The following is a 14,169-nucleotide window of genomic DNA, read 5'->3' as shown; positions in this document are numbered from 1 at the left end:
TCTAGAACACTGTCCTCCCATTGTTCATCGATTTGCTCGAGCAGGCCCAGTAACATCTCCATTTTGAGACTTGTTGTTACTGTGTTTGGCATATCAAATACGTCCCGGGTAGCTTGCCAGGCTTTGCGGTGTGGGCGAGATACTCTCGGTAGCTTGCCGGGCTCTCCGAGAGGGGCGGAGGAATTGAACCTCACTCTGCCAGGCCAGCCGCGTGCAAGGCAAACGCCCTACCTCTGGTGCTGTCGCTCCAGCCCGCTGTAATGTAAGAGAGTGGAAAAACAGGGAAAGGCTTGAGAGGCTTCTCTCTTTTTTTCTTCATAATGTTTATAGCATACTCTTGCGTCTAGGGCCCAGAGAGATAGCTCGAGAGGTTGGAGCGTGTGTGTGGCATATGCAGGAGGCCCATGCCTAGCATGGCATGTCCCCCTGAACAGTGCTGGGGAAGACCTGAAACACTAAGGCAGGTGGAACCCCAGCACTGCCAGGTGTGGCCCCCAGGAAAATAATAACAGGACAAAGGTTCTTGCATCTTACCAAGTTATTTCTTTCTCTTTCCTTATCACAACAGCTTCTGCCTCCTCTCTCTCTCTCTCTCTCTCTCTCTCTCTCTCTCTCTCTCTCTGTGTGTGTGTGTGTGTGATCTCAACCAAGCCCTTGATAAATGATGGGGTTAAATTTTAAGTAAGATCTACTATCTTGGAAAACCGGTAACAATTTTAGGAATCATTCTAGGATTACAGTTAATCCCATATTATTTGGAAGTAATCAAGGTAAAAAATACAAGTACGTGTAATTTAAAGAACTGCCCACAACATTTATAAGCTCCAGTGTTTGGCTGCGCAAAGGGGTTTTGAGGGAAAATAATGAAAAAGTAGAATTTCATCAAATTATAAAAATAGTAGGCTGGAGCAATAGCACAAGTAGGGCGTTTGCCTTGCATGTGGCCAACCTGGGTTCAATTCCCAGCATCTCATATGGTTCCCCGAGCACTGCCAGGAGTGATTCCTGAGTGCAGAGACCTGAGCATCACTGGGTGTGACCCAAAAAGCAATATATATGTGTGTATATATATTTGTATATATATATTAGTGTGGTCACTACTTATTACCTTATTTAATATTTATTACCTACTTATAAACTATGTGTCTGAATTCCATGGAGTTAGGACTTCAACATGTGAATAGTGAAGGACACAATTCAGTATACAACAATACTACTTGCAAATTATTTTCCTTTCCTACTACAGATATTTCTAACTACTGTTACTTGATCTTACATTGTTTAGGACAATACAAAGGGCAGCCTTTGTCCTTTGAAGCTATTAGTTAAAGCTGGGTTTTGTATTATATCTTGTATATAACATGATTTAAATATTTCTACATATAGTTTACTTTTTTACAATGACAAATGTAAATGATTTGATAAAATATTAGAAAATTTATAATTAACTCCATTTGCTCATTCCTTGATATCATTTTAACTCAGTGGTATGGTTTGTGAAAATCTGCCATAGATTGTTTTCTATACGCCAGTAAGTTTTTTCAATTCTTCAAAAGCTATTTGGAAAAGGAAATAACAACCCATCTGAGAATGATCAGGCTTGATTAAGATATAAACTCTCCTCATGGTTTGGATATCTCTCCCTTATCTCGATTTACTAACATGAAGGAACAAGGAGGGTTTTCATTACTTGTTCATATTTTAAATTTTCTTGTTTCATAGGAAAAGCAAAGATGCCTACACTTTGTTAATAATAGTGACATTTTTTATAGCAAAACTCTAACTCAGAGTTCTGCTATTAAGAATAAAATTAAAAATTCTGTAAGCAACCTCTGGATAATTTTCATTACTGTCACTGTCACTGTCCCCCGGTTGTTCATCGATTTGCTCAAGCGGGCCCAGTAACGTCTCCATTGTGATAATTGTTACTGTGTTTGGCATATCGAATATAACAAGGGGAGCTTGCCAGGGTTTGTCGTGTGGGTGAGATACTCTCGGTAGGTTGCCAGGCTCTCCGAGAGGGGTGGAGGAATCAAACTCGGGTCGGCCATGTTGGCTACGTGCAAGGCAAAGGCCCTACCACTGTGCTATCCCGTTACTGGGTCCACTCGAGCAATGTTCATTAAATTGATAAAATTTCAGGTACATTGACCATGAGAATCTTTTTTAAAAGACCCTGTGGGTGAAAAATATTACTACAATCAATTTCAGATGTCCTTCCCTTGATAAAAAAGATGTTCTATTTTTGTATTAGATAATGTGACACTAGTCAGTCAATTGTTTTAAGGGTCAGACAGTATTTTTGGAGGAACTAAATTAGCATGTGTATTGTATCTGTAGACTATGTAGAAACCATGCAAACATAGAGTTATTGTACACAGATGTTTTCATGGAACAGAATTTTATTTTTATTTGGTTTAGTTTTAGTTTTGGTTCTCCGATGTGGTCCTTAGGAAGCCTGGGGTCCCTATCTGAGAAGCCTGGTCAGTCTGGACAGTGGTTTGATATAAGGGCCAAAGGAGGTGGCATTGTTCCTACCCTGCAGGGTCAGGGATTGATGACCTGGTCCACCCTAGCAGTACTGCACTGGGTCTCTGGAGCTGCACCTGTGATGCTCAGGGGCCTCCAGGACTATGCCCAGAGCAGTAATAGAGGGCATCACTGAATAGAATTTTATTTATTTATTTGTCTTGGAGGACTTCCTGTGCTTATGATTTTGAGTACCGGGTGATGTTTGGGCTCTGTGCTCATTTTTGGCGGTCCTCAGGGAACCATATGGAGTGCCAGGAATGGAACCTGGGTTGCCTGCATGCAAGGCAGGTACCCTACCTATTGTATTATCATTCCAGCCCCTGAATAATTTTTTTGTTCTAATTCTAGTTTTTGACTTACAGTACTATTAATAATGGTTTCTCATGGACATAATTCCAACACCACACTCATCACCAGGGTGTCCTGTCTCCCTACCCCAAGGACTCCTCCCACTCCCACAACCCCAAATCGATTATATGTATCAGTTCTCCAATTATGTTGTCCTGAATAAAATTTTAATAAAGCAAAGAGCCTAACAGACTCTAATGTAAGTGCTAAGTATTATGTTTGCTTTCTTAGGCTAGAAGGCCATGCCAGTAGATCCACTGATGCTCTGAACAACCAGACCACAAGAACTACTGTTAATTCTTATGAAGCCAGGAAGAATCGCAGGTATTGTGGTCAATTTGGAAACAAATTACAGATCTATTCTCCCATTCAAAATTTATATATACATTCTATATACTGACTGTCACTTCATTTTAACTGCAATAGTAGTTCTTCATTTTTATCAGTGTCTGTATATAAATAATCCTACACAAAAGTGTCAAGTTAGACACTTGGCTATGGAGGTAGGTTGTACCATCTGGAGGGGAAATTGTAAAATTTAGTTTTTCCACACAAAGTTTGCAAGTTTTTTAAAGCATTAGCACCATATAGTTGTTTACATTCTGTAAGTAGATTTAAAGATTTCATTAAGTCAGGAACTATATGTTAACCAAGCCTCACTTTTAATTTGAAGAATGTGGGAAAATAAGGTTTCTTGAATAGAGCATCAGGAAACGTGCCCATAACCATGATACACACATTCAAAATCATCTTCATGCTCTACAGCAGATTTCTTGACTGACTGACTTTCAAACTAATATCCTGAAAGGAAATAAACATTAGAGGGCTGGAGAGATAGTGCACAAGTTAAAGTGATGCCTTGCATGTGGCCTACCCCAATTCAATCCCCAGCACCACATATGGTTCCCTGAGCGTCTCCAGGAGTGATCTCTGAGCACAGTGCTAGCAGTAAGTCTGAGAACCACTAGGTGTGGCCATAAAACGAAACAAAAATTATCTGTGGAATATAGACTACTGTATGAGGAAATGTATTGTAGTAAGAGGGGGATGCTTAGATTATCCTTGACCCCAGTGTTTAGAGAGGAGACTGACAGAGAAGGAAAGAAATCAAGGAGGGAAGAAGAGAATAAGAAGTAATGGATTAATGGGCCTCAGGGCTTCAGTTGTACCAGTGATATGAGAGAGGGATATAGTCATATACCCAAAACACAGATTCAACAGAACTGAAAACATGAGATCTAAATGGAAACCACTGAAACTTTGTACTGTGCCTGTCAAGTTGACAAGCAGGGGTGAACTTGGGGTTGGGTTGGGGAGAGAATCTGGAAACACTGATGAAGGGAAGCTGACACTGGTGAAAGGATTATTATTGGATTATTGGATGCCTAAAATGCAATTATCAGTAACTTTATAAATCATGACTCTTTTATAAATTTTTTAAAAAGGAAGAAGAAATTGGTAGACATATAGAAATTTTGCAGAGATGGGTTAATACCACTTTAACATTCATATTTCAAAGGTTATATGTAGTTTGGAAGGACTGTGTTATTTTTACATCACATTGGACAATAGCCTTGTTATTCTGGTTATCCTTCTAAATAAGCTTGAAACACAGTCTTGCTTTACATGTGGGAAGCTTGGATTCAGTACCTGGCTCTTAATGGTCCCCCAGACAACACTCAGGGCAGTGACCCAGCACCAAACTTGGAGTAGCCCTTGTGCACTGCCAGGTTGCCCCCCAAGCAAAAGAAAAAAGAAAAAAGAAAAATTTGAAGAATAAAATAAAATGGTTTGTTTTGCAGTTCTTATGAGGAAACCAGGCCTGCAGGAGCAAAAGACACTATTGTGTATACAAGGACATATGTGGAGAATAGGTACTGGGTGTTTATATCAATTATTGTCGATATTTATTTTTTAAATTTTAAATTGTGTTTAAGAAGTGTTGCTATTATTCTAGAATATGCTTGTTTTGTTTTCAGATAGAAGACTATAGTATATTGTGGTAAAGATAGATATATAATGTTTTCAACATCAAATAGTTATTAATTTAGAGTTATTGACTAAACTAAATTATATATGAATATAACAGAAAATTCAGTACTTGTCAGGAAGTAAACAATTTTTTGTGAAAAGTTTCTCAAAGTCCACACATAATTTACCTTGTAAAATGTGACCTCAAATTTCACCTTTACGATAAATGCCATTCGTCCTCAATCGTATTCTCACAGTGCAGTATGGTATAGAAAAAGTTCCTAGCATTAGAGCTGATATTGAATCTTTGCCCGACCTGTGGCTTTGTCAACAATATGTAACCTCTTCCAGTCTCAGTTTCCTCGTCAATAAAATAGGGGTAATGCCTAAATACATGAAAACTCTTAATTAACATTGTAGATTCTGTGTTCCACAAAGTAGATTCTATTTCAGGCAGCAAAGAGGCAGTTTGGAGGAAGACCAATTGTTTGTTAAAATACCCCAAGTGAGGACTATATTATCCACTCACTGTATGAAATAATAGGAACATATTGCTTCCAGTCCTAATACACTCGGAGATAGCTGAAGTACTTGGGAAGCAATTAGGCGCAGCCAGCTGGTTAGTGAAATACAGATTTCATTTGCCTCCAAGAAAGAGTGATGTTTACAAGCTGGGGCAATCTCAGAAATGGAAGAATAGAGAAATTTTTAAGTGTTTTTTTTAAAAAAAGCTTTTGTTATAAACTATTCTGTTTTTGAATGTCTTCAAGTTAAAAATTAAAACATCTGTATTTCTCTGATTATATGCTTCTCTATGTGCTTTGTGTTTCCTTTATCTATGCAGTGAGGACTTTCTTTTAGTAAATAAGTAAAGTAGATACAAGTCTAAATTTCATGAAATATAGTAGCTTTTTCCTGCTCTCACTTGTTTTTTTATACTCTTTGAACCATCTCTATTTACCTTAGTAGAAATGTCAATTTATGTAAACTCGTAGGTGACTTGTGCATTAGTACTTCTTTAGATTCAAAGATGAGGGGGTGCTTTCAAATCACAAAGAATAATAAAAGGTAAAAAGGTAAAGGTCCTCCCGTTGATCATCGATTTACTCGAGCGGGCCCAGTAACGTCTCCATTGGAGACTTTGTTGTTACTGTGTCTGGCATATCAAATACGTCAGGGGGAGCTTGCCAGGCTCTGCCGTGTGGGCGAGATCCTCTCGGTAGCTTGCCGGGCTCTCCAAGAGGGGCGGAGGAATCGAACTCGGGTCGGCCATGTTGGCTGCGTGCAAGGCAAACGCCCTACTGCTGTGCTATCACTCCAGCCCACAAAGAATAATAAGTCTGCATAAATGTGTTTCCTCACCTGCATAAAGATAGAAATATCAATACCAAAGAAATAGCCAATTAGTCACATGTCATATGTGTTTGTTCCTAGTAAATCACCCAAGGTTGGATATCAAGAAAATTTATCTGGAAAATACATTCAAACTGTTTATTCAACCTCAGATAGGTGAGTATGTGTCCTATTTTCGTACATAAAACACTTAGACACACACAGACTGAAGTATATTTGTGTTATCCACTATAGAGAGATAACACTACTGATGAGAGTTGTTATGAACCAAATATGATCTCCTCTGCATCCAGGAATTTGTGTCTTGGCTTCCCGGCTCTTGCTGCTCTTCGATTTTGATGCACTTTATTCTAAAAGATCTTTCCTTGCCACACAGCTGCTTCCCAAACCAGTCCCTCTGCTCTTGGTGACTCCCAGGAGAACTGGTAATACCATATTATTAGAGTCTGGACTTTATTGCATCACTAGACTGTGACCCCAGCTGTCCTTTATTGCAGTTTTCTAAAGCCAGCTCACTTTACTAACAGCTGTGCGTCTCTGTTACTATGACCCACTCTAGACCCATTCTTGGTTCCCAAAAGGGGACTTATGATGAGAACCAATTTAGTGATGGTAAATGGACCCCAGGATCTGGCTGTTGATGATCATCTCTTACCATTTAATGTTTAGTGACACTTAGTAGAGTTACCTGCAGATTTCCAAAGGAACATATGAAAATAAATAATGAGTATTTCAACCCAACTGCTGGACACAAGCTTAAAAAAATCTGATAGACCATGGGTGGTATTTTTCTATAACAGGGTTTGGAAATATAATTACATGAGAGTAAAGTCATTTCTTCTTTTTTATGCAGTTAGGAATAAAATGTTAACTGTTTGGCACCTAGCAGGTATTCAACAAATGTTTCCTGGGAAAATGAACCTATATCCATTTGCTAATGGAAACTTCTGTGAACTCAGCATCAACTACATATTTCATTTTTATTATTTGTATAGGATATTTTTTGTTTTGCTTTGTGAGTTGGGGTCACACCAGGCAGTGCTCAGGGCTTACTCCTGGCTCTCGTGGTCTGGCTTAGTAGACTCTATGTAACACTGGTTTTCAAACCTGGGCAGCAACATGCAAGGAAAGATCCTTACCAGCTGTACTGAGAGATCCAATTCCTATGCAGGAATTTAGATGATGACTCCTCTGCTGAGTATCTTGTTTCTAAGTCACACCTCTTTAGGAGTGAAATTATCTTTATAAGCATTACAAATACATGTACTGCTCATTAACAGCATCCAAACAGATAAAGCTTTGGAAAGATCTTTGACTGTCAGTATGATTTAATAAGTATAAAATCACTTATTAACATGACTTATACTTATTAACTTTACTTATTCTTATGAGATTTCACAGGCTCATTTTTTTATTATTAATGTTCAGAAAAAAATAACTATATTCTTCCTACGAGGATCTGAAGAGGACCAATGTTCTTAAATTGGTCAATGAAATGTCTTTAACATCAGCCAATTATATTTTCTATTGAATATTGTATGAAATTAGCAATGTCACTGTCATTTTTTAACTTATTTTTTAATTGAGGTAACATTGGTTTAGAGGAGTTTAAATGTATGCATATTTTATGTGTGGCCATAGATATTCCCAGTTGCTAGAAAAAATGAGTTCTGCTTTATTAAAATTGCTTAAGTTTATTTATTTTTATTTATTTATCTTGGTTTTGGGACCAAACCCAGTGCTCAGTGCTCAGTGTTTACTCCTGACCCTGCACTCACTGTACTAGCTCTCAAACCTCCACAAAACTAGCACACTGTGTGTCTGTTCAAGAAAACTTGAAAGAGCCCCAGTTATGCCATTGTTCTTCTCTAATGTCAATAAACATTGAAAATAACTTCTCACTTTACAGGATAAGACTGAATTTTCTTATATGTTCTTTATGCTCCTTCAGAACCTGTTCCTGTTGATTACTGCCTGGTGTTAAGTCATTCCAAATACCCTCATTGTAATAGCTCCTTGACGCCTTCTATTCATTATGCTTTGAATTCCTCCATCATGTTCCTCCTCACTCATTAAGCTCACCTCCAGTTTCTTTTTTTTTCTTTTTTTTCTGGTGGGTTGCTCCCATCTTTATGCACTTCTAATTGTTCCCACATATTTAATAACATACTGCGATCATTGAACTAACACCTGGCTCCTGGAAAAGAAAGTAAGCTTTTTATTGGAGGATTCCTATTCTTAGCTGGGCCCCAGATAATATCTCAGTGCTTCGAAATGGAAGGTAGATGGTTTGTTTTCTACTACTGAAAGACTTGTATGAAAAATTTTGTATGTGAACATACAGGTATATGTGTGTAAGTGCACATGCATTTATATGAATAATTCATAGGCAAATATTTTCAGGGAATATATAACTTTAAGTAAGTAAAGTAAAGTAAAGGCCCTCCCGTTGATCGTCGATTTGCTCGAGTGGGCCCAGTAACGTCTCCATTGGAGACTTTGTTGTTACTGTGTCTGGCATATCAAATACATCACAGGGAGCTTGCCAGGCTCTGCCGTGCAGGCGAGATACTCTCGGTAGCTTGCCGGGCTCTCCGAGAGGGGCGGAGGAATTGAACTCGGGTCGGCCATGTTGGCCGCTTGTAAGGCGAACGCCCTACCCGCTGTGCTATTGCTCCAGCCGCATATATATATATATATATAAAACTTTATATATTCTTTATATATTTAGCTGCTATAGTGTTAGTTGAAAGAGGAAAATATTCTTATACATAGGGTGTCAAAGTGTAGAATTACTTTAAATGTACAACCAGGCATGTTTCCTCTTTTCTCTCTCTCTCTCTCTCTCTCTCTCTCTCTCTCTCTCTCTCTCTCTCTTTAAGAGGGCTCACACCCAGCTATGTTCAGCTATGTCCTGCCTTTGCACTCAGGAATTATTTCTGGCAGTGCTTGGGGGACTATATGGGATGCCAGGGGATTGAACTTGGGACGGCCACATGTAAGGCAAACACCCGACCCACTTTACTATTGCTCCAATCCCTCTTTTCTATTCTCTTTCCTCTCCCACCTTATTCTCCCTTGCATTTACCCTCTACTCTTATATCTCTGGTCTTCACAGTAGGATGACGCCTCCCAGGATGACTGGTTTATTTCATCTAGACTCCATACACAAGCAGGACAGGTAGCTCAAGGACTTTAAAACTATGCTACCGTCTTTCATCTCCTTCTTCTGTCACCCAATGTCTGCATGACAGTAGCAAGTGACAAACTTGTATCAGTTTTTTCCACCATAAATTATCAATAAAGGCAATAATATTTAATTTTCAAAGACCTTAGGAAAAATAAAAATATTACCTCAGTAAATTGCATGGGAAAATTCACTTGATATATTAAGCAAATTAGCCTGTAGAAGTATTGGCTTTCACTATTCCATTGTTTTTCTGACTCTGACTCAATAAACTGTAAAAGAAATTTGAGACAATTCTAAGACGATACAAAGGTAATAATCACATACATACTGACTTTTCTTAAAATATGACCCATTGTAGTTTGGACTTTGCTGATCATCTCTACAGTTAATTTATATTGAATATTATTTTTCCAAAATTAATAATGAAACTGATTTTACCCCATCAATATAAAGTTGGTAATGAAAGGTGGCATAGAACTTTGGTTCCTACAGTGACACCAAGGGAACTCTTTTGGTCTCTAAACTAGAGTCTAGGGTACTACATACTTATCATTTGTGAATTTCCTAATACACTCTTGATTTAATTTCTACTTCTTGCCTATTTAATGATTTGAGAGTTAAAAACTTGTCTTACTATACTGCATAATTTAAAAAATACATGTAAATTAACAACTCAAATTATTATTCTAACTTCAAAGGGTACTTATGACCTAGTTCCGTTAGGAAAACTATAAACATCTTTGCCCTGCTCAGATATACCTTTGATTGCTAGTAAATTTGAGACTTTCCATCATGTAAGTTAGTTGTTATCATTTTGAGGTAACTAGAAAGAATCAGTTGTGCCACTTTTCATGCGTGATGAAAAGTTATTTTTAATTGCTTACCTTTCTATAGATCTGTCATTGAAAAAGATATGTGCACTTACTGCCGAAAACCCTTGGGTACAGAAACAAAAATGATTTTAGATGAATTACAAATTTGCTGCCATTCCACTTGCTTCAAGGTAAGAGTGCATTTAGCTAAAATTAAATTGCATAATTAGTGGCTCAAAAATGATTATTTAATTAGATATGTGGAATTGAGTTAAAGTTTTCAGAATCATTCACATTAGTAATGTACTACTTAAATATTTCTAGAGTTCTACAAACTTAACCTCCAAGGTTTGAAATTACTATCTTGGCTTTAGGCTTAGAGTTGATTACTGACATATTTATAACTCTGACCCTAGAGATTTAAATCTGTTAAAAATATGCACTTTTTCTCTTTGTAACAGTTTTTGTAATGTTTTAATAAATCATGCATCACTTAAAATGAAATCCTAAGAGAAAAACTGTTGAGAAGAAAGTTGGTAGCTCATTAGGTTAGGGAATTAGAGTGATGCTATTGCTACAACAATAACTTAAACCCAGCCTTTGAAAGCATGATTCACTAAAATTGATTGTGGCTTAGTTTACTAATAATGAAGTTTACACTGGATGATGTTTTACAGTTTATGCTTTCATGAACTATTTCTCTTCTGACAATAACCGTTGCTAGAGTTTTTTTTTTGTGTGTGTGTAATTGGATGATCCCTGAATTGGGAATTTAAACATCTGCATTTGCGCACTAACTCTGTCTTTAACTATGACTCTCTGACTTTGGATATGACCTAAATTAGCTTGGCTTCACTGTTTAACCTTTGAAAAAATGATATAGTTTACTAAAGCAATAGTTCTCCACTGAGATGATTATTGATGTATTTAATAATCATCTAGGGGAAATTCAGAGAAAAATATAACACTTGGAACAAGCGCCAAAGAAACCAAGAATCTCACAGAATAGTCTTAATATTGGTATTTTTTTAATTAGTGAAACACCATGAGGTACAGTTGTAGACTTACAAATTTTTGTGCTTGGGTTTCCTATCGAGTGTCCATCCCTCCACCAGTGCCCATTCTCCACCTCCACTAATCCCAGTATCCCTCCGACCCCCCTCATCCCCCCCATCCCACCCTGCCTCTGTGGCAGGGCATTCCCTTTTGTTCTCTCTCTCCTTTTGGGTGCTGTGGCCTGCAAAAGAGTCATTGAGTGGCAATCATGTTCGGCCTAGAGTCTACTTTCAGCATGCTGGGGGATCCTGGGGGATCCTCCAATATCCCCCATTTGGTGCTCCCTTCTACATCTGGGCTGCCTTTACCCCTAGAGTGTGAATCTGGCCTCCAAGCCATGGAGTAAACCTCATGGTATTTATCTCGGTTATTCTTGGGTGTTAGTCTCCTGTTTTGTTACTTTAATGTTCCCCAGATGAATGCAACCTTTCTATGTCTATCCCTCTCTTTCTAACTCATTTCGCTTAGCATGATACTTTCCATGTAGTAGACATTGGTATTTTTTAATTCCTAAAATAGAATTAATAAGTGGTAGTTTGAGAACCATTTTCCTAAGTCTATGGATTCTCTTTACTGATAGCATTGTGTTTGACACAACTTTTCTCTTCAGGTAAGAAGTTGCAATGCATACATAACTTCAGACATTGACATATGGTTGTAAGAAATATGATGCTCATTTTGAACCAAAAATCCATTTTTGGTTGTATATATAAATTTACATAAGGTATAATCTGGAAATTTTAGAATTATCTAGTTATGATCAAATGACCTGTTGTAGCTTTTCAAATTTACTCAAAAGTTAATGTTTAGCTCTTTATTGAAAATTATCTTGCAGAAAACTTTTAAAAACAATTAAATTCATCTAATTATTGATTTTACTAAATAGTCATAACTGCCATTTGTTGTACATTCAATTTTTATTCCCATTTTAATTTATTTATAAAATATTATGTACTGAGAATAAAAATGCCCCCAATTCCCAAAAAGTGGTGGATTTTATTATAGCGATGGTAATAGGAAAGCACCAAAACTGTTTTACTTATATTGATTAATTACAATTTATTCCAATGAACTAGCCTCTAGAAAATTAGCCAATCTGTGACATCCTCATGCTTGAAAGTCAGTCAATCAGCAATGGACTTACTCCAAAGAAGCAGATGCCGGGTCTATCCTGCCACAGGAACTGAAATAGCTCAAAACAAAGTTTCACCTAAAGTCCATGTGAAGTCAAAAGTTTGTTTTGCTCAGTGAGGTTACATACCTGTACAGCATAATTCCTCTAAAATAAGAAAATAATGAGTATGCTTTGAGTATTTGTTAGAAATATTGGTCGTGTCTTTGACATAATAAATTTTTTAAAATTGATAGCTACCCTGCTGTCAGCCAGGTAGAAACTTCCATAGTATATATATGACCTGAAATAATAAAAAGATGCTGTGACACTATTTGAAAAATTCAGCACAGTGATCTATAATCCATAACAAGTTCACTCTTACTTTTCCTTTGGTTCTCCTCGGCTTCATCTGAATTCTCTTATGGAGGATGAGTCTGAGTGACTTGAAAGGGCTTTTCTATCTTTTTACTCAGAGAATCTAGAATTCAGATGTAATGTAAATTTTATATATTTTTCTCTTCAGTGTGAAATATGCAAAAAACCTTTGGAGAATCTACAAGCTGGTGACAGTATTTGGATTTATAAGAAGACAATACACTGTGAGCCTTGCTACTCTAAAGTTATAGGTGAGTGTTATTTATGAAAATGATAAATATAGCTAATGTGAATGAATCATCATTTGATATTATTAAAAGAAAAGACTTCAATGAAGTAGAAATATTTTAACAATATATACATAATGAATACCATAGAAAGTTTATAAAATAACTGAGATGTTAAGGGGAACTGGCCAGTATCACTAAGTAAAGTTCAAATGTCCTGGTGTCTAGTTGATGTGTAAATCAAATAGGAACATTTGAAATTCTTACAAGAATCCAAAATATGAAACTTAATGACAAATGTGTGTTATTAATGAGGCACAAGGATGCTACATTTAGCTTGGAAAATGAGCTGAAAAATATTCAAACCCACGTTCCATCAGGCTCAGAATCAATTACAAGAACAAACTTAATTATATTCATACTTTGCCTTCTATTTTCTGATATTTCCCAGCCAGTTCTCATTCTGTTTTCTTTTCTAATTTAGTAACTTTATGACGATCCAATATTTGCATGGTAGCAGCTCTAAAATTTTTATTCTTCTCAAAACCTGTGATTTGACTTAAGAGATTTGGTTACCAAAAGACTCTGGTCTTTGTGTCTAACTTCTTAACTGGGTACTCTGTAACCACTGCATTATATATCATACATATAAGTTTTCAAAACATGGTCTCATAAATATTGTGTCCCAAACACCTGAAATTCTTATTTATGGCATCACCAAAAGTCCTAGTGATGACACAGTAGAAGGATAAAGTAGAATGTTAATCTACTAGCAGCACCTGGTTGATAAATGATTGCTATTTAAACTTTTAGTTATACGTTTCCTTTTGTACTGAATTTTTATACCTAACTGTGATTTTCTTTAATTTTTCAGCAAAGTGGATTCAGTAATTCTGGCACATTGAAATCAAGATGAAAATACTTATTAAGAAATTCTAATATTTTTTCAGTTTTAGACTATATCATCTAGATAAATTGTTACACTGAAGATTGAGTCACATGCAATTCAGAATTCTATCATTGAACAAATAATATATTTACCTTCAATAAGGTCACACACATAAAAGGAACTATCTGGTATTTAACTAGATTTGGGATCAAAATATGAGTAGTTCTAGCTACCAATGTCAAAGGATTGGTATTTTCTGATGGCAGTGAGATTATCAACTCTAAGTAGGCCATTCCTACTCC

General features: G+C 36.7%; 1 protein-coding gene across 1 annotated transcript in view; it reads left to right on the top strand.

The window, feature by feature from the left end:
- The window catches only part of SCEL (sciellin), an 86,691-nt gene extending 72,737 nt beyond the window's left edge, over nt 1–13,954 (top strand). Inside the window, exons 28-33 of the mRNA XM_056109976.1 lie at nt 3,112–3,204; nt 4,683–4,754; nt 6,286–6,360; nt 10,289–10,397; nt 12,900–13,002; nt 13,853–13,954. Coding sequence (XP_055965951.1) covers nt 3,112–3,204; nt 4,683–4,754; nt 6,286–6,360; nt 10,289–10,397; nt 12,900–13,002; nt 13,853–13,869 — 469 coding nt within the window. The 3' untranslated portion in view covers nt 13,870–13,954. The remainder of the gene's footprint in view (nt 1–3,111; nt 3,205–4,682; nt 4,755–6,285; nt 6,361–10,288; nt 10,398–12,899; nt 13,003–13,852) is intronic.
- Nucleotides 13,955–14,169: the final 215 nt, after the last annotated feature.

This window comes from Sorex fumeus, unplaced genomic scaffold, assembly GCF_029834395.1.
Source record: "Sorex fumeus unplaced genomic scaffold, SorFum_2.1 ptg000008l, whole genome shotgun sequence".
In the NCBI taxonomy this organism is placed as follows: Eukaryota; Metazoa; Chordata; class Mammalia; order Eulipotyphla; family Soricidae; genus Sorex; species Sorex fumeus.
The sequence above is the reverse complement of the archived record's forward strand: the minus strand, read 5'-3'. Positions and strand labels throughout refer to the sequence as shown.